Raw genomic sequence first — 26,302 nt, forward strand, 5'->3', positions numbered from 1 at the left:
AGCACTGTATAAGTTAAAGGTGTACAGCATAATGATTTTGTTTACATCATGAAATGTTACCACAGTGTTTAGTAAGCATTCATCATCTTATATAGATACAAAGTAATAGAAAAAGGAAAAATTATATTTGTTCCTGGTGCTGAGAACTATTAGGGTTTACTTTTGTAACAGTTTCCACATATAACATACAGAAGTGTTAATTATATTAATCATATTGTACATTACACCCCTAGTATTTAATTTATCTTACAATTGGATGTGTGTGCCTTTGACCACCTTCATTTAATACCCTGTACTCCCCACCGCACTCCCATTCCCACCTCTGGTAACCACAAATCTGATTTCTTTTTCTCTGAGTTTGGTTGGTTGGTTGGAGTTTTAGAAGTTTAATTGCCCTGTGATGCACAGCATAGTGTTCTATATTTTTCTGCATTACAAATGATCACCACTGTAGCTATATTTTAACCCTTAAATCAGTCTATTAAATCAGATTTATTTAGTCCCTCTTTTTTTTTTTTTCCATATAGTACCTGTTGAGTTGTCTTCTATAGATCTTACCTCAGTAGTTGGGCACTGTATTAAAAAAAAGTGGTTTTTTCCTTTGTACTATCTCTTTTTTTTGAATTTTATTTAATTTATTTTTTTGTACAGCAGGTTCTTTTTTTTTTTTTTTTTTTTTTTTGCGGTACGCGGGCCTCTCACTGTTGTGGCCTCTCCCATTGCGGAGCACAGGCTCCGGACGCACAGGCTCAGCGGCCATGGCTCACGGGCCCAGCCGCTCCACGGCATGTGGGATTTTCCCAGACCGGGGCATGAACCCGTGTCCCCTGCATCGGCAGGCGGACTCTCAACCACTGCGCCACCAGGGAAGTCCAACAGCAGGTTCTTATTAGTCATCAATTTTATACACATCAGTGTCTACATGTCAATCCCAATCGCCCAATTCAGCACACCACCATCCCCAACCCCCCGTGGCTTTCCCCCCTTGATGTCCATACAGCTGGTCTCTACATCTGTGTCTCAACCTCTGCCCTGCAAACCGGTTTATCTGTACCATTTTTCTAGGTTCCACAAACATGCGTTAATATACGATATTTGTTTTTCTCTTTCTGGCTTACTTCACTCTGTATGACAGTCTCTAGATCCATCCACGTCTCAACAAATGACTCAGCTTCGTTCCTTTTTATGGCTGAGTAATATTCCATTGTATATACGTACCACAACTTCTTTATCCATTTGTCTGTCGATGGGCATTTAGGTTGCTTCCATGACCTGGCTATTGTAAATAGTGCTGCAGTGAACACTGGGGTGCATGTGTCTTTTTGAATTATGGTTTTCTCTGGGTATAGGCCCAGTAGTGGGATTGCTGGATCATATGGTAATTCTACTTTTAGTTTTTTAAGGAACCTCCATACTGTTCTCCATAGTGGCTGTATCAGTTTACATTCCCACCAACAGTGCAAGAGGGTTCCCTTTTCTCCACACCCTCTCCAGCATTTGTTGTCTGTAGATTTTCTGATGATGCCCATTCTAACTGGTGTGAGGCGATACCTCATTGTAGTTTTGATTTGCATTTCTCTAATAATTAGTGATGTTGAGCAGCTTTTCATGTGCTTCTTGGCCATCTGTATGTCTTTGGAGAATTGTCTATTTAGGTCTTCTGCCCATTTTTTGATTGGGTTGTTTGTTTCTTTAATATTGAGCTGCATGAGCTGTTTGTATATTTTGGAGATTAATCCTTTGTCCGTTGATTCGTTTGCAAATATTTTCTCCCATTCTGAGGGTTGTCTTTCGTCTTGTTTATGGTTTCCTTTGCTTTGCAAAAGCTTTTAAGTTTCATTAGGTCCCATTTGTTTATTTTTGTTTTTATTTCCATTACTCTAGGAGGTGGATCAAAAAAGATCTTGCTGTGATTTATGTCAAAGGGTGTTCTTCCTATGTTTTCCTCTAAGAGTTTTATAGTGTCTGGTCTTACATTTAGGTCTTGAATCCATTTGGAGTTTATTTTTGTGTATGGTGTTAGGGAGTGTTCTAGTTTCATTCTTTTACATGTAGCTGTCCAGTTTTCCCAGCACCATTTATTGAAGAGATTGTCTTTTCTCCATTGTATATCCTTGCCTCCTTTGTCATAGATTAGTTGACCATAGGTGTGTGGGTTTATCTCTGGGGTTTCTATCTTGTTCCATTGATCTATGTTTCTGGTTTTGTGCCAGTACAATATTGTCTTGATTACTGTAGCTTTGTAGTATAGAATGAAGTCAGGGAGTCTGATTCCTCCAGCTCTGGTTTTTCCCTCAAGACTGCTTTGGCTATTCGGGGTCTTTTGTGTCTCCATATAAACTTTAAGATTTTTTGTTCTAGTTCCATAAAAAATGCCACTGGTAATTTGATAGGGATTGCATTGAATATGTAGATTGCTTTGGGTAGTATAGTCATTTTCACAATATTGATTCTTCCAATCCAAGAACATGTTATATCTCTCCGTCTGTTGGTATCATCTTTAATTTCTTTCATCAGTGTCTTATACTTTTCTGCATACAGGTCTTTTGTCTCCCTAGGTAGGTTTAATCCTAGGTATTTTATTATTTTTGTTGCAATGGTAAGTGTGAGTGTTTACTTAATTTCTCTTTCAGATTTATCATCATTAGTGTATAGGAATGCAAGAGATTTCTGTGCATTAATTTTGTATCCTGCAACTTTACCAAATTCATTGATTAGCTCTAGTAGTTTTCTGGTGGCATCTTTAGGATTCTCTATGTATAGTATCATGTCATTTCCGAACAGTGACAGTTTTACTTCTTCTTTTCCAATTTGTATTCCTTTTATTTCTTTTTCTTCTCTGATTGCCTTTTATTTCTTTTTCTTCTCTGATTGCCGTGGCTAGGACTTCCAAAACTGTGTTGAATAGGAGTGGTGAGAGTGGACATCCTTATCTTGTTGCTGATCTTAGAGGAAATGCTTTCAGTTTTTCACCATTGAGAATGATGTTTGCTGTGGGTTTGTCATATATGGCCTTTATTATGTTTAGGTAGGTTCCCTCTATGCCCACTTTCTGCAGAGTTTTTATCATAAATGGGTGTTGAATCTTGTCTGAAGCTTTTTCTGCATCTATTGAGATGATCATATGGTTTTTATTGTTCAATTTGTTAATATGGTGTATTGCATTGATTGATTCGCATATATTGAAGAATCCTTGCATCCCTGAGATAAATCCCACTTGATCGTGGTGTATGATCCTTTTAATGTGTTGTTGGATTCTGTTTGCTAGTATTTTGTTGAGGATTTTTGCATCTGTATTCATCAGTGATATCAGTCTGTAATTCTCTTTTTTTTTTTAGTATCTTTGTCTAGTTTTGGTATCAGGGTGATGGTTGCCTCATAGAATGAGATTGGGAGTGTTCCTTCCTCTGCAATTTTTTGGAAGAGTTTGAGCAGGATGGGTGTTAGCTCTTCTCTAAATGTTTGATAGAATTCACCTGTGAAGCCATCTGGTCCTGGACTTTTGTTTGTTGGAAGATTTTTTTTTTTTTTTTTGCTGTATGCGGGCCTCTCACCGTTGTGGCCTCTCCCGTTGTGGAGCACAGGCTCCGGACGCGCAGGCTCAGTGGCCATGGCTCACAGGCCCAGCCACTCCGCGGCATGTGGGATCTTCCCGGACCAGGGCATGAACCCATGTCCCTTGCATCGGCAGGCGGACTCTCAACCACTGCGCCACCAGGGAGGACCTGTCAGAAGATTTTTAATCACAGTTTCAGTTTCATTACTTGTGATTGGTCTGTTCATATTTTCTATTTCTTCTGGGTTCAGTCTTGGAAGGATATACCTTTCTAAGAATTTGTCCATTTCTACCAGGTTGTCCATTTTGTTGGCATGGAGTTGCTTGTAGTAGTCTCTTAGGATGCTTTGTATTTCTGCGGTGTCTGTTGTAACATCTCCTTTTCATTTCTAATTTTATTGATTTGAGTCCTGTCCCTCTTTTTCTTGATGAGTCTGGCTAATGGTTTATCAATTTTGTTTATCTTCTCAAAGAACCAGCTTTTAGTTTTATTGATCTTTGCTGTTGTTTTCTTTGTTTCTATTTCATTTATTTCTGCTCTGATCTTTCTCATTTCTTTCCTTCTGTTAACTTTGGGTTTTGTTTGTTCTTCTTTCTCTAGTTCCTTTAGGTGTAAGGTTAGATTGTTTATTTGAGATTTTTCTTGTTTCTTGAGGTAGGCTTGTATTGCTATAAACTTCCCTCTTAGAACTGCTTTTGCTGCATCCCATAGGTTTTGGGTTTTTTTTTTAACATCTTTATTGAAGTGTAATTGCTTTACAGTGGTGTGTTAGCTTCTGCTGTATGACAAAGTGAATCAGCTATACATATACATATATCCCCATATCTCCTCCCTTTTGAGTCTCCCTCCCACCCTCCCTATCCCACCCCTCTAGGTGGTCACAAAGCACCGAGCTGATCTCCCTGTGCTATGCAGCTGCTTCCCACTAGCTATCTATTTTACATTTGGTAGTGTATGTATGTCCATGCCACTCTCTCACTTCGTCCCAGCTTACTCTTCCCCCTCCCCATGTCCTCTTTTCTTAGAGTAAGTAGATCAGTAAGTAATAAAGGGTACCAGGTCTTAACCTTTTAAAAAATTACAAGATTATCTTGGAAGGTTCATTGTGCTTCTTAAGAAATACATTTTTGCTTCTGTAAAGCTACACAATATGGATGTTTGAAACTATTTTCTGTTATGATTTCTATCCTTGTGTTACAGGTTGCTCTGTGTTATGGGGTAAATGAACATGATCTTTTTAAGAAGCGTTTACTTTCATTGTAAAACTAAGAAGAAGTGTTTTTTTCCCCCTCTTAAAGGAAACGAGATATCAATTACTTCAGCTTCGACCTGCACAGAGAGCATCGTGGATTGGTTATGCTATTGCTTACCATTTATTAGAAGATTATGAAATGGCAGCAAAGATTTTAGAGGAATTTAGGAAAACACAACAGGTAACAACCAGAAGTCATACCTAGTAAACTAGGTCTTATTCTTAATATAACTAAAAGAAAAAAGCATATATAGCCTTACTATCTTTTCTTTTGAAATAGTTTCCAACTTACAGAAAAGTTTCAAGAAGAGTACAAAGAACTCCATATAGAAGTTCACTCACATTAACTAATTGTTAATATTTGATACATTTACTTACAGTCTCTATATTTACTTAGCTATTTAATTTTTTTCCTGAAACATTTGAGAGTAATTGTAGATACCATGCTCTTTTACTCCTAAGTGCTTCAGTGTGGTATTTCCTAAGAATAAATTTATAGTTGTCAAATGTATAGATACTGCTGTATAGATTATTAAAAAATTAGGAAATTTAACATTGATAGACTGTTATTATCTAATCCACAATGCATATTCAAAATTTACTAATCGATCTATTTATATCCTTTCTAGGACTTTTTTTTTCCATTTCAGGATCCAGTTTAGAATCATAACTTACATTTAGTTGTCATTTCTCTTCAACCTCTTTTAATCTGGAAGTTTCAAAGGCTTTCTTTGTATTTCATGACATTGGTAGTTTTGAAGAGTCATGGCAGTGCTTTCGTAGAGCGTTCATCAATTTAGATTTATTTGATGTTTCCTCATTATTAGATATTATGCATTTTTGGCAGGAAACTACAGAAGTGATTTCAAGCCCTTCTTAGTTCACCACATTGAGTCACGTGGTGTCTGTTCCATTTGATTACTTGGTTAAGGTGGTGTCTGCCAGGTTTCTTCACTATAAACTTGTTATTTTTTTTCTCTTTGTATTTAATGAACAGTTTGAGACTTTATGAATAGTCTGTTCCTCATCAAACTTTCACCACTAGTTTTAGCATTCATTGATTATGATTCTTGCCTGAATCAACTGTTCCTATGATAGTTTCAAAATGGTGATTTTTCTGTCTTATTCCTTCTAGATTTATTTGACATTCTATTCTTAAGTAAGAGCTTTCCTTTCTCTCCTATTTATTTATTATATGTAAGGACTTAATGGATTATTTTATTCAGTGGGTTATAAGTTAATATTGACATTATTTACTTAGTTGCTCCCTAGAAAGATATTTAGAAATTTTAAAAAATGAATTTTGTTCATCATATATTATCCTTTGACTTCTTATATGTATTTGAGTGTGTGAACAATTTTCTAATATGAAAACATAATTCTTACTGTTAATATTCCTTATATCCATATATAGACATCCCCTGATAAAGTGGATTATGAATATAGTGAACTCCTTTTATATCAGAATCAAGTTCTTCGGGAAGCAGGTCTCTATAGAGAAGCTCTGGAACATCTTTGTACCTATGAAAAGCAGATTTGTGATAAACTTGCTGTAGAAGAAACCAAAGGTAATTTTTTTAAAGAGTGTAATTTATTCTGGTATTTAATTATGACAAAGAGCAAAACTGAAAAATCTAGTTGCTACTGATAGTTGCATATAACACAACTTCTTGATTTGATGTCAAAATCTATTTCTTACTCATGCACTTTGAATAATTTGTAATGTGGGAAAATACACATTCAAACAATGGATATTGTTATAGGAAAAAAAATTGTGAACAATAAATCATTGAATGAAGTGACTCAGTACAATATTTTCTCTTTAAGTATCTTTGATCTGAAAATACTGTAGAGTTTGATTAAGACACTGGAGGCAATTGCTCAATTTTATAAGACAGAGGATTTTCTTAGAAACTGCTTATTGGCAAAACTGAATGTGTACAACACATTTCTTTATTGTCAGTGATATATATTGATAAATCAGTCTTTACTAAAGTGCTTATGGGACATTCCTAGGGTTCTTTATGTTTTATCTGAATATCTCTCTGAACATAGAACATGAATTGAAACCAGAGATTCGGGTTTATATGTGTGGATTAGGGTAGGAGGATGGGTAGATCCTTAAATAAAGATCTCCAGTTCTGTCGTTTATTAGAGGGTTGAGAAGAAGGAGTCTTTGTAGTTTTAAAAGTTGAGGAACTGATTATGGAAAGTGAAAGAAAAATAACAAGTAATTGAGAATATGAGTACTTCCTAAGAATTGCCATCTGAAATTGAAATATTCCTTTATCTTTGTGAGACCAGGCGACTGAAGTTTGTTGGTTTCAGATTTCTTTGGCCTCCCTTGAAGTTGAACACTAGAAAGTGTGGTATCTGTGTGCAGAGTGGGTGTAGCCACCATTTGTTTGATGAACTCCTCAGCAGAGGATAATGCTGCTGGCAAGAAAAGAATGGAAATCTAAGGCGCCTGGAGCTCATTTGTGAGCTGTAGACCCAAGACAGCCCTCTCGCACTTGAGTTGATCATCCCTTAGCAGTCTGTTAGTTATAAAGGAGGAGGCTTCTGCCTTATTGGAAAGATCACGAGGTTGAAAAAACTAGTTTGAGTTCCTTCATTGGCTACTAACTAGCTAAATGATGAGGGGCAAGACTTGAGCCTCAGTTTCTTTACGGAAATATGTGACATTGTTCAAAATACTCTTAAGTACATTGTTTTGTTTTATTATTTTTATAACTTTATTAGGGAGGAAGAATGACAGTTCAAGCTGAGGACTCAGAATTGACCCATGGATTTAGCAATTTGGAAGTTACTGATGACCTTAACAAAAAAACGTTCTGAACATTTGGAAGGAGGGTAGTAAAAGCCCAAACAGATCAAGTAGATTTAAATGAGATTTAAGTAGAGGAATTGAAGATAGCATGCATAAATGATGCATACAAGTAGTTTTGCTGTATAGGAAACACCTATAGGGTAGTGGTGGATGGAATGTGTTATAGGATCAAAAGAAGATTTTTACAGCATTTGCTTATGCTCACTGGATAATGAGACAGAATATGCAGTACAGTAGAGGGTATGTGATCTAGTGGATAAGTTGAAAGGTTGGGCTTAGATAGCAAAATGAATAGTTCATCCACAGTAATGAGAGATGGTAGAGTGTATGGGCAAGTAGGTGTGTCAATGTAGTGGGTATTTGGGGGTTCTCTTCTAGTTGCTTCCATTTTCTCAGTGAAATAGGAAACAGAGCCATCAGTTCGTTCCACAAAATATGTTTTGATATCTCCAGTGAATCAGGTATTGGGGACAGGGTATATAAAGAGAATAGAAGGGAACTAAGAGTAGAATCATCAGTCGTTGGATATTCCAGTAATAAAAGGCATTGATGTTAGTGGTGGGTAGTCAGGATAATTTAGGAATTTCCTGGCGTGGGTGAGTGGGCATAGTTAGGCAGAAAGTTTCATTGTTAATTCTTATACCATCAGTTCCTTCTACAAGGGAAAGGTGGGTAAAGATTAAGGGAAGGAAATGTGGATGGATGTAGCGTAGGGGAGAAAAGTTGCAGAATATTATTTATGTTTTTAGTGAAGTAGGCTTTTGGTTAGTGTAGAGCTGACCGTTAACTTTGGTGCTGTTGACATTTTGGGACCAAGGTGTTGGAGGTGGAAGTCTCCTGTATGTTGCATAATGTTTAGCAGCATTGGTAGCTTCTACCTGTCAGATACCGTAGCACCTGCTTCCCTTACCGTGACGCCAAAAATGTCTCCAGATATTGCTAGATGTCTCATGGATGGCAAAAATGCACCTGGCTGAGAACCACTGAGGGTGTAAACATTAAAAATAATGGGCTCATTTAGCCAAATTGCTTGGGTTCAAATCCTGACTCTTAACAGTTAACTATCTGAAAGACCCTTGACAAGTTTACTTATGTTCTCTGCTTTAAAATGACACCAATAATAGTAACCTATCTCATAGAGCTTTGAGAATTGAATTAAGTAATGCAAGTGAAACATTTAAAAGTCACTTTCACTCTCAGTAAGTGTTCATTTTTATTATCTGATAATAGAAAGGGTGCAAGGGTGAAGTCCTGGTTTGAAAATAATACCTTTAGTGAATGGGAGCCCATTAAGGTAGGGAAAAGGATTCCTGAGCAGTGCTTGAGGCTTGTGTGTTTGGAGTTCATATATTTCTAGCGAAACCAGTGCCTCGGTCCATTCATCTGCTGACTTCTTTTATGCGAAGGTGTACAGCAAGCAAGCAGTTGGGATGACCCAGGCCTTAAAATTGGTAAATGAGGGAGCCTAGGTTTTGAGATTAGTTTTCATATTTGGGGCTGCTAATGTCATTCAGGGATGAGATTGGTCATGCAACCCAGAGAAGACAGCAGTGAGCCTACAGGTTGCTGAAAGGCGTGAAGAAAAGGGAACAGTTTTCCTCTAGGGTTGGAGGGTTGGATTAGTGAGACAAGAAGAAGAAAGTCAAGATAGTTAAGCTTAAAGCAAGATGCATATTTGGTAGTTGGAAGAGAGAAAAAACAGTAGTAGGAAGAGAGACAATGTGGCCATGCTTATGGGCTGCTAGAGCACAGTCGTTTCCTAGTTGATTAGGGCATCATAAGGTTAGGGTATTGGATTGGGGCATTAATCTGGATTTTGAAATTGTCCATACGTTGTCAGGAATACTTAAGTAGTAGATGATGGCTTGGTGACTGTGTTCAGTGACCTTGAGAGAGTAGCCTGGAGTTAGAAAAATACCTGAATAAATTGAGGATGTGAAGAGGATGACATTTCTACACATGAACTTTCAGAAAGGAGGGACAATAAAGTAACATGGTAAATAGTCTTGTTGAAAGGAATTGAGAACTCAGGAGGATACCAAATCTACCCACTTCCCAATATTGAAGAAGTTTTAAGAGAAAGTTTGAGGAAAACTTAAAGTTACAATCAGAAGATACTTAATTTAATTTGTTTTTTTATCAGGGGAACTTCTCTTGCAATTATGTCGTTTGGAAGATGCAGCTGATGTTTACAGAGGATTACAAGAGAGAAATCCTGAAAACTGGGCCTATTACAAAGGCTTGGAAAAGGCACTCAAGCCAGGTAGCATTGGTTAAAACTTACTAAGTTTTAATTGCTTCTTTTGTTAATATATACTGTGTTAACTCAGTGAAAATCGTAACTAGAAGAACTGGTTAAGAATTGGTTCAGGGACTTCCTTGCTGGTCCAGTGGGTAAGACTCTGCGTTCCCAATGCAGGGGGCCCAGGTTCAATCCCTTTTCGGGGAACTAGATCCTACATGCATGCCACAGCTAAGAAGTCTGCATGCCACAACTAAACATGCCTCAACAAAGATCCCGTGTGCCTCAACTAAGACCTGGCACAGCCTAAATAAAGAAATAAATATTTTAAAAAGAGAAAGGTTAACAGGAGAAAAACTAGTTAAAAAAAAGAATTGGTTCAAAATCTGAATATAGAAGTACATTTGTGAACTTCCGTTTAATATGGTAGACTAAGCGTTTTCTGAAACCTCTCTCCTACTACAAGTTCAAAGAAAGTTGTGAAAAGAATTTTAGAAACAAGTTTGAAAAATCTACAAATGCACAGCAGCATCAGAAACATGAAAGGGAAATGGAGAAATGGATATGTCTCCCCAAAGGAAAGACTTCTGTGATAACCTGTGGCTATAGCAGAGTGGCCTGGCAGGGGCAAGTGAATGTTGCCAAGCTGAAAGGGAAGCACTGTTTCCTATGTGGGAGGAAGGACTCAAATAAACTTGGTCCAGAGACACTCTTCTCCCCAACCATTCTCTCCCATGAATAGGACCTACTTGTGAGGACAAACCTAGAAACGTGTCATCTACAAAAAGGCAGAGTCTTTAGCCAGGATGATCTAATTTGAAGCGAAGTTTCCCACAAGACTGATAGTGAACTGTTCCTGGTACATTGATAAATGTGAGAGAAACCTTGTACAAAGAATGTCATCCTCTGTAGTAACACCAGCATTGGAAAGGTAATCATCAGTGCCAGCCATAGGGAGAGTAGAGATCATAGAGAAGCCTAAGATGAAGAGGGGCAATGAAATATGCATAGTTAAGAGAAAGTGCCTGTTAGGAATCTGGGAAATGAAAAACCTACTTCTTGATGTGACATGAAAATCTTAATAGATTAAATAGAAGGAGCCACAGCTGAGGAAAATTAGTGAAGTGAAAGATTGAACAAGGAAAGTTCTTACCTGAGAGTAAAAGAAAATATAAAAGAAATATGGAGAAATGGAAGATAGAGGATAAATCCAGAAGCTCCAAGATAAATCAAAGGAGAGGAGTTAGAGGAGAGGCTGAAGAGAACACTGGAGAAGCCGTAGGTGGAAACATAATAACTGAGCCTTTCTTGGAACTACAGTAGAGCAGGCAGATTTTGAAAGGCCACCTAAAGCAGAGCAGGATAAGGAAAACTGTATTTTATATGATTATAGGTTAAAATATGAAAATATTAGAAGTATTCTAAGATTGTTGATATATTTAGGTGGTTAGATTATGAATAATTTTTCCCATGTTCAAATTTTCTGTTTAATATGGTAATTTTTATATATTTTCAGAAATTTGTAATTTTCTAGAAAAATATGTTCTAATTACATATGAAAAAATATTTTTTTGGGGTTTGCAGCTAATATGTTAGAACGACTAAAAATGTATGAGGAGGCCTGGACTAAGTATCCCAGGGGATTGGTGCCAAGAAGACTGCCATTAAACTTTTTATCTGGTAAGTGAGAATAATTGTGAAGGAATGAAAATGGTGTGGTGATATACAGTATCTTTCCTTGGTTTTAAATATATGAGTATGCATGTTAAGATTTTAATGTATGCATTTTTAGAGTTGTCTGGGTACATGTAAGTCAACAGGATTTTTTTCTTCCAAGGTGAGAAGTTTAAAGAATGTTTGGATAAGTTCCTAAGGATGAACTTCAGCAAGGGTTGTCCACCAGTCTTCAATACTTTGAGGTCGCTATACAAAGATAAAGAAAAGGTAAAGCAAAATACAATGGTTCGGTTTGGTTTTGTGTTTTGACTATCATTTCTTTGCTCAGTATTTGGAATAATTGGTTCTTGGCTACCTGTGCACATAATATACACAGTGTGAATCTGCTAAGAGTCTTCCTAGCTTGCAGTTTAAATGCTTCTGTGCCTCTTATTTCCTTTTCATCCTCTGCTCTCTTTAGTTGAATAAATTACTGCTTATTTGTTCTGTCTTTTGTTTCTGATGTGTACTTTTTAGTGAGTCGGTACAGGGATGAAAAGTTGGTAAGGTATTGATTTCTTCAATATTTTCTCTAATTCCTGCTCATGGGGAAAGCCAGAAGTGATTTTTTTTTTTTTTTGAACTAAGTTGAAGCTTAGTAATCTTTCTCCTTTTTATTTGGTAGAAAAAAATTCTGTCAGAAGAGTTTGTTTGCTGTCCCAGTAAGTCAGCTTACTCTTTCAGCTACGTATTACAATATTCAAAACGCTGGTTAAAGGGTGTTTTAATCTTTTTTTCTTTGGCCGCACTGCATGGCATGGGATATCTTGGTTCCCCAACCAGGGTTCGAACCCGTGCCCCCTGCAGTGGAAACGTGGATTCTTAACCACTGGACCACCAGGGAAGTCCCAAGGGTGTTTTAATCTTAATTTAGATTATTTTGTTTATAAGTACAGTGGCATCAGACATGTTGGCTGGGTTTAAAAAAAAAACACCTTAAAGGTGGGACAGATTAAACGTGCCAAACATTTAAACCTAAAGCATATAAAGGGCACTTATTCTGCCAGTCTTTTGTTGAAAGGTCCAAGATATGGGCTTTATTGATGACTGTTTCACCTTTTTCCCCCCTTGATTAAATCACATTGATAGAATATGGTATTTTACTTCTAGTTTTGGTACAGTGAGAACGTGATGCTTGTGAAGCAATCTTGATTGTAGAATCAAGATTGTTATGAGTTTTCCCTTTTTGGTTGTCTTTTTAAACCTAAATTGGTAAAAAATGTCTAATTTATCTGTGAGTCTTTCCATGGTATTTGACTTAATAGAAGCAGTTCTTTTTGTTCTCATTTCTTAAGTTTACATAATATTGAATTAAATTCTGCAATGATGATAATGAATGCAACTAATTCAAACAGGTTTGGGAAAACAAACCCCTTAGTAAGCATGTAGCTCACCTTGTGGAAGAAGAACATGGGTGCACCAGAATAACCTAGCTGTGGTCATTCAGTCCTCACAGTTTTCTGAGGTGATGGAGAGAGCTGGTGTTAACCTGTCGAATCAGTTAAGTTGAGGTCATTTAAGAGAGCTTCTGTAGTAACAAATTCATTATAGATGGATTAAGCAAAGAAGGGAATTAATAAACTAAAAGTATTCACAGATCTCTTACGAAGCCAGGAGTAAGTAGTACAGTCATGACTCAGGAGAGACCAGAACTGGGACAGCCACTCGCTCTCCTGGATCTCAGAAACCCACCCACGGTGCCATGCTTCTCTTTTACTGATGCTTTCCCCATGGTGATGAAATTGAGAGTGGATGCTGTCATATGCTTGTGGAATTTCTCTTTTTACACAGTATTTAATTCTTGATTCCTGAAGTGCAGATGTTAACTGTGAGTGTTATTTATGTGAATTGAGGTAAAAATGAACCAAGATAAAAATCATCCCTAACATTACCTCTTTCTGTCCAGCCTTTTCCTGATTTCTAATTCAGCTTGATGCTTTATTTTATAGCAGGGAAAGGAGTTGCCAGTAAGTTTTTTGGAAAGTTTTGCCTTAAAACACACCTTCATAAATGTATGGTTTTAAATTTTTATCCATAGGTTAAGAGATTTATAAAAAGGTGTGTGTGTGTGTGTGTGTATGAGAAGGGAGAGAGAGAGAGAGATAGGTGGAGGGGGGAATCGGAATGTTTATTTAGCCCTCTAGTAGTAAATAACACATTTTGCACAAGCATAGTAACTATATATTTATTTTTTTTTATTAAAGTGTGCTTGTGTGTTTGTACTCTAGGTGGCAATCATAGAAGAATTAGTAGTAGGTTATGAAACATCTTTAAAAAGCTGCCGGTTATTTAACCCCAGTGGTAAGTGCTCAAGTTTTATGTTTTAAAAAAATCTTGAAAATCTTAATATGTTGCGAAATTCTTGATCAGAAGGTCAGTATTGTTCATTATTTAGTCAGTAAGCATAGTATATTTAAACTTTTTTTCCCTTTAAGATGAAGGTGCATTAATGTACACATTGTGTGAAATGTACATTGGTAAGAAGATAATAACAGTAGCTTATTGAAGAAAATTTTATGTAAAATTTAAAACACCTGCAAAACTAGATGTAATAGTATGATGACACTCCATTTACCCGCCACTCAACTTCAGTAGTTTTTACCTCATGGCCAAACTTATTTCATCTGTATTCTTATCTACTTCCCTTACTCCCGTGTTATTCTAAAACAGATCCCAAACATCACATCATTTCATCCATGAATATTTCAGTATTCTAAAGATTATAACCATAATAGCATCACCATACTTGAACATTAATACTTTCTTAATATCAAAGAAAAAAGTCCATGCTTACATTTCCAGGTATCTTGGAAATAGCATTTTTTCTCTTTGTTTTTGAAGTTTGTTTGAATGAAGATCCAGGTGAAATCTATACTTTGAGTTTGTTTGATATGTCTCTTAACCCTTTTTTATAAATCTGTAGGTTTTCCCTCTATCTTCTCTTCTTCCTGCAATTTATTTATTAAAGAAGTTAGTTTTTTTTCCTTGAGTTTTTCTGTAGTATAGATTTTGCTGAATATACCCATATGGTGTTGCTTAACATGTTATTTCTCTGTCCTCTGGATTTGTTATAAATTGGTAGTTGGATGCAGAGCTGTGCTGTCTAGTATGGTAGCCATTAGCCAAATGGGGCTATTAAAATTTTTTTAATTAAATAAAAAATTTAATTAGTTGCACTAGCCACATTTCAAGTGCTGCTCAATAGCTAGTGCAAATCTAATGCCTACCCTATTAGACAGGGCAGATCCAGAACATTTTCATCATTACAGAAACTTCTAATGGAAAGGTCTGACTGCAGGTTTGATGAGATTTGATTTGATTTTTTTTTTTTCCTTTTTGTTTTAAAGACAAAGGGATGAGCAAGATTATTTCAAGATGGTGGTGTGTTCTTTGATCAGGAGGCATGAAGTATTTGTTTCATATGTTAAGAACTGTTAAGAATTACAAGCTAGTGATATTCTGCTATTCATTTTTTATTATCTTAAAAAGAGATACTATCTGTCATCTGCTTATGCAGTATTTCAGTTTGTATAGAAAAAGCAAGATAAATGCTGCTTTTTCTCCCCTGCCTAGCCTACTTTTTTGTTCTTTACCAGTTTTCAAAATAATGAATTGGTTTAGTAGCATTCTTCAAAGAAGGCCAATACAGGTTTTAAAGGTATTATTATGAATTCATGACTTTAAACATATTTGCAGTTTCAAATGGTTCAAACCTTCACATACTAGGATAGTAGTTGATAGCTTCCTTGCAGTTAGGTATGACAAAATATTCTAGCTCATCTTGTATACTGCCCACAGCAGACATGTAATCAGTTGTTTTTCCCAAGGAGCCCCGTTTCCTACAGTGGGAAAGCCCAGTATGGGACCTGGGGTGCTTATTGCTATTGAGTTGATCACTGTTTCTAGGTCTCAGATGAATTTAAATAGTACTTTTTAGAAGGCGTTACCATGGTTTCATTGGTTAATCATCATGATGTTCCTTTGATTATCAGCATTTTCCTACATATTTTACAAATGTGGAAGAGGTTCAATGACATGCCCAAGAATATGCAGCACTTTAGTTGCAGATCTATCAGAACGGGAGTTGGTGAGTTCCACTCCTATTGTTTGTCCACTGAGCCATCCTACTTCTACTAGGATAAAAATAAGCACTCTGTTGCTTTCTTTGAAAGCAAATAACAGTTCTTAGATTTTAGAAATTTGTCTTAAAAAATCATTTTTTAATGTGTGGGTTGTATATTTAACTTACACACTTTCTTGTGAGTATATAAAAAATAAAATTATGAACTAAAATACAGAATAAGTATTTTTACTCATCTCATTTTTTGGGTATAATTTTTATTTAACCTAAATTATGCATTGTTGCATATTCAGAATAATATTAAAATATATTAAGAATCTTATAATCACCAAAATTCAAAATAACCACATCACAAGTATATTTATGTATAGTTTGGTACATTAGCTAGAAACCCAATTAAGCAATCATGCCTTTCTTTTTTCTTTTTCTGTTTTTACCGTCACATTAATGGAAATTTTCTCTTTATTTTTTTTTTTTAACCCTCATACATAACATCCTGATCAGTATACTCATAGTTCTAGTACAACTTGTCGTGTCCTCTCCCCCCTTCCCCTCCCCTTCCCCTCCCTCCCCTCAGTTTTCTTTTTAGGTAATTTCTTATAGCTTTGATCTCATTCATCTGCCATGTTAACTATATGAAGTTATTACTATGCGAGGCATTGTGCTAGGAGCTATAATGATAGAGAGCAGAAACCGTGGTCCCTTCCAAAGATTTTATAGGGTTAGAGCTAGTTGCATAACTAGATGCATAAATCACATGGTTTGAGCTGCTTCCCTTGTTAATAATGATAGAGCCACTTTGCGGTGGCTAGTCTGTTACTAATATCTCTAATGACTAAGCTTGCTTTCTTTCCTCCCCCGCCCCCCCACTTTTCAAAGACGATGGGAAGGAAGAACCGCCGACCACGTTACTTTGGGTCCAGTACTACTTGGCACAGCACTATGACAGGACTGGGCAGCCGTCTGTTGCTCTGGGGTACATAAATACCGCTATTGAAAGTACACCTACGTTGATAGAACTCTTTCTTGTGAAAGCTAAAATCTATAAGGTAAAAATCTTTTCTCCTCTTTTCTTACGAGGCAGTGAGACACAAATTAAGAAAACACATGCTATAGAGTCTGAATGTGGTAAGAGAAATGGTGTATTTGATAGCTCGCAAAACATGGAGCAACTAGTACACTTCTCAGTCTGATTACTTTGAGACTTTGTCATAGTCATGCTCATTTGCTCACCCATCTATATCTGTTTATGTACAAGTATACATATATACATATGGTCATTCATATATATGGTTGTTCATACACATATCTGGTTATTTTCTTGGTTTTAAGTAGCAAGGCTATAGATCATAAAAAATAATTACATTTGCTGTGAAATGTTTGTTTCTATTAACATTTCAGTAAGATCATATATATCAGTATCTGGTAATCTTAAAATGAAACTGAAGATGTCTACTATGAATTCTACGTATTACCTCTTTGCCTCTTCAACTCCTGGGTCTTGCTTGAGAAAAATCATCTTAAAATAAAGTTGCCGGGCTACCCTGGTGGCGCAGTGGTTGAGAGTCCGCCTGCCGATGCAGGGGACACGGGTTCATGCCCTGGTCCGGGAAGATCCCACATGCCGTGGAGCGGCTGGGCCCATGAGCCATGGCCGCTGAGCCTGCGTGTCCGGAGCCTGTGCTCCGCAACGGGAGAGGCCACAACAGTGAGAGGCCCACATACCACACACACAAAAAACCAAAAGTTGCCGCTTTACTATCTTAATACAAATACAATTTAGTAATAAAAGCTCTTGGGGAAGAGATTGTAAACCAATAATTCATTTACCAAAAAATTATGAAATTAAGTAATTTTTTAAATTAATTAATTTATTTATTTTTGGCTGCGTCGGGTCTTCGTTGCTGTGCGTGGGCTTTCTGTATTTGCGGCAAGTGGGGGCTACTCTTCGTTGCAGTGCACAGGCTTCTCATTGTGGTGGCTTAGGCGCGCGGGCTCAGTAGTTGTGGCTCGCTGGCTCTAGAGCGCAGGCTTGGTAGTTGTGGTGCATGGGCTTAGTTGCTCCACGGCATGTGGGATCTTCCCAGACCAGGGCTTGAACCCGTGTCCCCTGCATTGGCAGGTGGATTCTTAACCACTGCACCACCAGGAAGTCCCCCAAGTAATGTTTTAAAAGCACTTTTTTAGAGCCAAGTAAGGCTCATTAGTTTTGTGATCTTGCCAAATGGACTAGTTAGACGAAGTAGAATGAGGATCATTGTGGAATGTCCACCAGTGGTCCTAATTGTAATGTTTCCATGGTTCTTTTGGAGTAGAAATTTAACCATCCTTTTGCCTTTTATGACCTTTACATTAAATTATGTTGTTCTGGCTTAAAGATTTTGATTATTATTTATTCTCTGATTCAATGATTATTTTTGAGTATTCACTATGTGCCAGGCACTGTTGTAGTGTGTGCTCAATGAGGTTATAACAGTAGACAAAATTTTTAAAACAAATCTTTACTATCAGAGAGCTTATATTCTACATTGCCAGAAAGGTATTAGAACTTATATTTCTGTAGAATGTATGCATCTACATTGATTAGGGTTGTAAGAGACAGAGATTACTGTTTCTTTCATTTGTGTTTTAGTTATTTATGAACAGGAAACTAATTACTTGCATAGTAAAATTAGCATACTCTGACTGGTTTATTTTGCTTTTGTACCCTGTTTTTATTAGCATGCTGGGAATATTAAAGAAGCTGCAAGGTGGATGGATGAGGCCCAGGCCTTGGACACGGCAGACAGATTTATCAACTCCAAGTGTGCAAAATACATGCTAAAAGCCAATCTGATAAAAGAGGCTGAAGAAATGTGCTCAAAGTTTACAAGGGTTTGTACAGCTAGTTTTCTTGCTTGTAAATAAATAGTTCATACTTGTATACCTTGTTTGTTTTTCAAAGTTTATGTCTGATATTTTTAATATCAAGACAGGATTTTAATTAAATTGCCTTAGAAAAAACTGAAATCAATATTAGTATAAAACATCTTTTTTTTTTTTTTTGCGTTATGCGGGCCTCTCACTGCTGTGGCCTCTCCCCCTGCGGAGCGCAGGCTCCGGACGCACAGGCTCAGCAGCCATGGCTCACGGGCCCAGCCACTCCACGGCATGTGGGATCCTCCCGGACCGGGGCACGAACCCGCGTCCCCTGCATCTGCAGGCGGACCCTCAACCACTGCGCCACCAGGGAAGCCCCAAAACATCATTTTTTAAATATGGTTGTACAGTGGGTTTTTAAACTGATTTATATTGATATATGTTCAGTTGAAATTTTTAAGGGCGAAGAGAACTAATACTTATTGAACATATGCGATGTGTTACTGTTCTGTTTCTTATGTTACTTTCCATCCCCAATTATGTAGACCTTTTGATTAATCATTTACAAGGGTATATGAGTGTATTTTTTTAGTGATTAGAAATACAATTCTAATTTCTTTCACATATTAACTATTCCCTCTTACCCTGAGAATGGTTTAAAAAATTAGAAAATTATTTTGAAAGAATTCAAATCAATTGACCATCTTTCCTTCTTAAATCCTATGGTGGAATAATGTATTTGATAAGAAATTGTCTTTGAGTATGTGTGCTTTTCATATAGGAAGGAACATCAGCGGTTGAGAATTTAAATGAAATGCAATGCATGTGGTTCCAGACAGAATGTGCCCAGGCTTATAAGGCAATGAATAAATTTGGTGAAGCACTTAAGAAATGTCATGAGATTGAGAGAGTAAGTACCACATACATAAAAGTTTCTCATTTCATTTTGTTACACATTGAAAGTTTTGAGGAAATCCTATAGTTTTTTTCTTTTCTCTCACCTTATAATGTATAGTAAGTGATTTCTAAAAACCAGCGTTCATATTTTTCAAGTTTTATAATGGAAATAATATAGACTATATTAAGCAGACTTCCCCATCGTCTACTCTTCCTGCCAGAATTCATGTAAGAAACTTAAGGGAAAGTTTGTATCTTGGCTGCGTTTTCATTGATTTCTGAATGTTTCTGCTTCATTAATACATAACAAAGCTCATTAAGCTATCCCAGAAACCTGTTTGTTGTGGGGTTGATTGGTGGTGCCTTATGCCCTGATAAATATTATTTATAAGCTTTGAAGCCTTTTCACAATACTTCTGTAACCTATGTAATTCCTCATGTTCTGATAAATTTATCCTTTTCTAAGTCCTTTTCACTTCTGAGTCATTTCTATCACTAGTAGTTGGCTTTCATTTTTTATGATTTTCATATATAAAAATATATAATTTCATGCTTGTTCTGTTATTAAGTCGAGAACCCCAGAGCTTAGTTGAAATGTGTTAGCTTCTGGTTGCTTGACTTACTCACTGATTGATTTCTCTCCCACATACCAGCATTTCATTGCATAGGATTCAGATTTGTATTCTCAGAAAAATTACCAAATACTGCAGTATTAAAATCCTTTGCAAATTGTTCTAAATATAAAGACTGAATGTTTAACATGTAAATCTACTGTACTATTATGTATGCTAATAAATTCTGTTGGATTTGTCCTGATAGCTTTATTTAAGTATGATTAAGGAAGGAATAAATATATATATTTTAAAGCATTGTGTTTCCTTTTATTCAACAAGTAATTCAGTGCCTAATGTATGCCATTATACTATGCTAGGTGATGGCCAATTATATTTGCTTATTTGATATGCAAAGTATTTAAATTGAATTATTGTCATTTTTAATATTTTTAAATTTTACTGATTTTTTTCATGCCTAGGAAACAAGTAATTCCAAGGCTTTCATTTTTGTAGTTTCTTTGCTATTGCTATACTTCACTGTAATAAAAAAGATAATTTTGTTAGCATTTTATAGAAATCACTGATGACCAGTTTGACTTTCATACATACTGTATGAGGAAGATTACCCTTAGATCATATGTGGACTTATTAAAACTAGAAGATGTACTTCGACAGCATCCATTTTACTTCAAGGCAGCAAGAATTGCTATAGAGATCTATTTGAAGCTTCACGACAACCCCCTTACAGATGAGAATAAAGAACATGAAGCTGACACAGGTATAATAATCAAAGAGTTCTTATTGTTTCTGTGGTGTGTATGTGTGTACTTATGTTTTTGTGTAACGTAGATTTTTCCTGAGATTTTTTTTGCTGTGTTGGGTCTTTGTTGCTGCACGCAGGCTTTCTCTAGTTGCGGCGAGTAGGGGATACTCTTCGTTGAGGTGCGCGGGCTTCTCATTGCAGTGGCTTCTCTTATTGCAGAGCACGGGCTCTAGGCTCGTGGGCTTCATAGTTGTGGCTTGCGGGCTCTAGAGCGCAGGCTCAGTAGTTGTGGTGCACATGTGGGATCTTAGTTGCTCCGTGGCATGTGGGATCTTCCCGGACCAGGGCTCGAACCCGTGTCCCCTGCATTGGCAGGCGGATTCTTAACCACTTAGCCACCAGGGAAGTCCCTTTCCTGAGCTTTTTATTAAGCACCTTGTGGGACGATGTTATACATGCTTTAGAAAATGGTAATGACCATTTTGTGAATTTTTCTAAGCAACAAAAGAAAAATACCGTTTACTTTAGTCTTTCAAAAGTTAAGCAAGAATTTAATTTGTAACTGATCATTAGCTTTTAAGGAGTTGAATTTCATGAACTTTACATTTAATATCTGGTTTACCCTTTACCCAATACTATAAATTGTTAAGTACAATACTATACTAATTTTATAGTAGTGTTGGAACTCCACATTAGTGTTGGCCGTTAGTATATCGAGTTATTTCTCCTTTTAGTAATAATTTATAATGAACCTACTAAAAGGTAAATATTGCTTGAACATTAAAACCCAGCTTAGAATTAAGCCAGTAAAATTGCTCAATGATTTACCATTTGACCAGTTTTAACATGCCATTTTTATAGCAAAATGTCAGGATGTGTAGGGAGAAATCTTCCTTAGTTAATTATTTGGGAAAGGATCTCAGCATAAGAGTGACCTAGGAATGTAGAAAGATAAAAATTAATTGTTCATCCAAATATTTTGTGACATTTTCATGGCAAAAATTTTACAGGAGTTGGGACATAAAAACTGTGTCAGATTTTTTTTCTTCAGTCCTGAGTTTATGCCTCTCCTTAGGTTATGGTTGGTTACTTTCTATACTTCCCCCTTCTAAAGACCTTTGGATCTTTCTGTTAATTTGTTATTAAATTATATTTCCTGTTGCCTAAGAACAATTTAGAACTTTCTAAGGTCACATGTAGAAACCCTTGTACAGATTTCACTTGAATCTCTATCTGTCGTTGCTTCTTCAACTGGCAAAAAGATGCCAATGAGAATCTGCAGGACAATTTATAATTGAAGCTGAGAGCAGTGATCCTCTGGCTTCTTTTGTTTACCTTCCTTTTTTAAAATAAATAAATAAACTTATTTACTTATTTATGGCTGCATTGGGTCTTGGTTGCTGCGTGCTGGCTTTCTCTAGTTGCGGTGAGTGGGGGCTACTCTTCCTTGCAGTGCGCGGGCTTCTCATTGTGGTGGCTTCTCTTGTTGTGGAGCACGGGCGCTAGGCACATGAGCTTCAGTAGTTGTGGCATGCGGGCTCAATAGTTGTGGCTTGCAGGCTCCAGAGCGCAGGCTTAGTAGTTGTGGTGCTTGGGCTTAGTTGCTCCGAGGCACGTGGGATCTTATCGGACCAGTGCTTGAACCCGCGGATTCTTAACCACTGCGCCACCAGGGAAGTCCCTGTTTACCTTCCTGTTCACTCTTGCTGCCTTCCACCTCTTCTTCAAATTATGCAAATAATGCACAATTAACTCTTAACATACAAAGTTGAAACAACTTAGAAAAATAACTAGCAAATGTGAAAATCCCCTTTCCCTTTTCTCCTACCCACAGGCTGTCTTCTTTCAAAGGGCTATCCCTATGAAATGTTCAATTTCCTTTGTGCACAATTACCATTTTCAGAGCTTTATGTGCAAACATGCTCTACACACACCTTTCAGGGTAGTTCTTGTGGTGGTTTTGTTCATTTTATTTTTGTAGCCCATAAATGGGATGATATGATTCATAGTGTTCTGAAATGTACACTTTTTCCCCTTCATTTTATAGTAGTGTTCCATGTCTGGGCACAGCTAATATCATCATCAGTCATTTTAATGGTTATGTGGGAATCCATGTGGGTCCCCCCCAGCCCCTTAGAGTGTTACAGTAAATGTCCTGTAGGTCATCATTATGCACATATTTTATTATGGGTTGTTAGAAGTGGAAATTGCTAAGTCAAAGAGTATGAGAAATGTATAAAATTGCTTTCCATAAAAGGTTTTTATTGCCACCAACAGTGTACTGATATTTTACTTTATTGCTAACACTGAAAATTGTCCATCCTTTTACATTTTTGTTACTTTGGGAAGAACATCTAATTTATAATTCCTAGATTTTTTTTTTTTTTTTTTTTGCGGTACGCGGGCCTCTCACTGTTGTGGCCTCTCCCCGTTGTAGAGCACAGGCTCCGGACGCTCAGGCCCAGCGGCCATGGCTCACGGGCCCAGCCGCTCCGCGGCATGTGGGATCCTCCCAGACCGGGGCACGAACCCGTGTCCCCTGCATCGGCAGGCGGACTCTCAACCACTGCGCCACCAGGGAAGCCCTATAATTCCTAGATTTTTAAGACTGGAACACCTGCGTATGTTTTCATGTGGCCTTTAGGTTTCTTATGTGAATTGCCTGTTCATATCTTTTGCGCATTTTATTTTGAAACTTCTTGGTTCGAAGGAGTTCTGTACATACTCAGGACTGTAATCCTTATTTATGTGTTGCACATATTTTCTTCCTGTCACTTAGGTCTTACCTTTATTTACAGTGGGTGTCTTTCTTTATGTAAAAGCTTTAATTTTTCTGAAATCAAAGTTTTTTAGTCTTTTATGGTTTCTGGGTCTTGCTTAGAAAGGCTTTTCTCCTTCAAAATGTAAAATATATTTATAAATATCTTCTATGTTTTCTTATATTATTAGCTTTGTTACATTTGGCTGTTTAATCATCTGGAGATAATTTTTATATGTGATGTGAGGTGGAGGGTAGCTTTTTTTATCCCCACATAAAAGACTGCTGACTCCTAAATAGTACTTATTGAATAGGTTGTCCATATTCCCCACTCTTTTTTTTTTTTTTTGCGGTAGGCGGGCCTCTCACTGCTGTGGCCTCTCCCCTTGCAGAGCACAGGCTCCGGACGCGCAGGCTCAGCAGCCATGGCTCACGGGCCCAGCCGCTCCGCGGCATGTGGGATCTTCCCAGACCGGGGCACGAACCCGTGTCCCCTGCATCGGCAGGCGGACTCTCAACCACTGCGCCACCAGGGAAGCCCCCCCACTCTTTTAAAATGCCACTTTTATCCTGAAGTAAGCTCTGAAAAAATACTTTGGTGGGTTGTGGGCATGGTGTCTTGTTCTCACATATATTAAAACTTAATGTAAAGACACAGTAAAACTATGTTGTATTGACATCAGTACACGGGTTTCTCTTCTTATCCATTTTTCTTTTTTTTTTTTGCGGAACGAGGGCCTCTCACTGCTGTGGCCTCTCCCGCTATGGAGCACAGGCTCCGGATGCGCAGGCTCAGCGGCCGTGGCTCACAGGCCCAGCCACTCTGCTGCATGTGGGATCTTCCCGGACCGAGGCACAAACCCGTGTCCCCTGCATCGGCAGGCGGACTCTCAACCACTGCGCCACCAGGGAAGCCCCCATTTTTCTCTTCTTAATCAACACTATATCTTTCGATTTTTCTTCGTTTTACATGTTAATTTTTGCTTATGTAAGAACTGTAGAGTTAATTGATCTTCCAGAAAGTTTCTTTTGGAGTTTTAATTTGAATTGCATTTAACATATAGATTACTGTTTAGGGATCAGGAGATCTTAAACAACATTGAGTCTTCGCATACTAGAATGCATGTATCTCCTATTTATTTTTTAATGTAATTGTTGTGTTATAACTTTAGCAAATTTACTCTTAGCATTATCCTTACATGTCCCCCTTTCCCATTACAGTATTCCAAATGAATATTGTTATAGTTTTTGTATGTTGGTATCCTTATTGAACATTGATATTAGGTTTAGTAGATTTTTCAGTTGATTTAAAAAATTTTTCTATGTAGGCCGTTATATTAATCTGTAAGCAGTTTAAGTATTTTTTTTATTAGTCTCTGCTTTACAACAAAGTGAATCAGTCAAGCAGTTTAAGTATTTATACCTCTTTTTTCCCCCATGCCTTATTGCATTGGTTAGTGTTGCTGAAATAGTGCTGATTAATAGGAACAATAGTTTGCTTGCTGCCATTTTTTTCTTTAGACACAGTGCTTCTAATGGTTCACCAAAAAGCTTGATATTTATAGCAAAGATCTGGTAGGTACCCTTTATTTGCTTGAGAAGTTATCTTTTGCTTCTCATGTTTTTACCCTTTCAGTAACTTAAGAGTCTTCATATGGCCAGATTTCTTTTTTTTTTTTTTTTTGCATTCTTATGTGTATGTTAGTTTGGCTGGGTAGAGTAGTCTAGATTCAGATGGTATTTTCTGTGTATACACATATACATGCATATGTGCACGTATACACAAACACAGATTTTTTTTAAAAAGATAATGCAGTATTCTAGCGTAGTAGAATTTTCCTTTGGCTCCTCCTAAGCTAAAATTTTGAGTCTCTATTAAGTTCACACAAGTACTAGCTAATTTACATAAACTTGAGACAATGCCTATCCAGATAATTAGCGCTAAATTAAGTGAAACAGGATTTGGACTCTTAATGTCTATATTAATTTCCTATGTGGATTCCTTTCTCTGTCTTGGTATGGCAATTATTGTGAACTGACTTGAGTCCTCTTAAGGCAGTGAGAGGTATTACAGAATAGGGTCACAAAGTAGCCTGTGGGCCAAATCCATACTGCAGTTTGTTTTGGTACATGAAGTTTTATTGGGACCTAGCCAAGCCCATTCATTTACATACTATCTGTTGCTCTTTTTGTGCTGTGACAGCTGAGTTTAGTTGCAACAGAGACCTGTGGCTTGCAAAGCGAAAAATATTTAGTATCTCGCCTGTTGAAGAAAAAGTTCGCTGACCCCTGGTGTAGCATAGTGGAAAGAGAGAGCTTAGACTGGAGGCAAAGTGAAGTGGATTTACATCCTTGCTCTGCCTTTTACTATCACTCTGAGCCATTATTTTTCTTCTGAAAGCTCAGTTTTCTGATACATAAAATAATATTATGAGGTTGTCAAGATTGTTAAATAAAATAATGTGTATATTGTGTCTAGTCTTGCAGTAAGGATGCAAGTGGTAGCAATTATTTCACAAATCATTAAAAGGCCAGAATTTATGTGGCCACTCACACAGTCTTGTGTTTCTAGGATGTAATTTTTAGTTCTTGTTTGAAATTTTCTTTTCTAGTAGTAAGGAATTCTTTACCAGGAAAAAGAGAAACAGGTATATATTTGTTTTTATCTATTGCTGCATAATAAATTACCCCCAAATTTACCATCTTGAACCAACCATTTCCATAGGTCAGGAATTCAGAAGCATCTAGGTGGTTCGGGCTCAGGGTCTCTTAGGAAGTTGTAGTTAAGATATT

The 26,302-nt window shown here is 37.0% G+C and overlaps 1 protein-coding gene across 2 annotated transcripts in view; it reads left to right on the plus strand.

The window, feature by feature from the left end:
* The window catches only part of NAA15 (N-alpha-acetyltransferase 15, NatA auxiliary subunit), a 78,893-nt gene that overhangs the window by 32,057 nt on the left and 20,534 nt on the right, over positions 1–26,302 (plus strand). For both annotated transcript variants that reach the window (XM_081237281.1, XM_081237280.1), the window contains exons 5-14: positions 4,856–4,990; positions 6,224–6,377; positions 9,783–9,902; positions 11,466–11,561; positions 11,719–11,825; positions 13,826–13,898; positions 16,558–16,727; positions 18,400–18,552; positions 19,319–19,447; positions 20,553–20,766. In XM_081237281.1, the coding sequence (XP_081093407.1) occupies positions 4,856–4,990; positions 6,224–6,377; positions 9,783–9,902; positions 11,466–11,561; positions 11,719–11,825; positions 13,826–13,898; positions 16,558–16,727; positions 18,400–18,552; positions 19,319–19,447; positions 20,553–20,766 (1,351 nt within the window). The remainder of the gene's footprint in view (positions 1–4,855; positions 4,991–6,223; positions 6,378–9,782; positions 9,903–11,465; positions 11,562–11,718; positions 11,826–13,825; positions 13,899–16,557; positions 16,728–18,399; positions 18,553–19,318; positions 19,448–20,552; positions 20,767–26,302) is intronic.

This window comes from Mesoplodon bidens (assembly GCF_964165515.1).
Source record: "Mesoplodon bidens genome assembly, chromosome: 1".
Classification (NCBI taxonomy): domain Eukaryota; kingdom Metazoa; phylum Chordata; class Mammalia; order Artiodactyla; family Ziphiidae; genus Mesoplodon; species Mesoplodon bidens.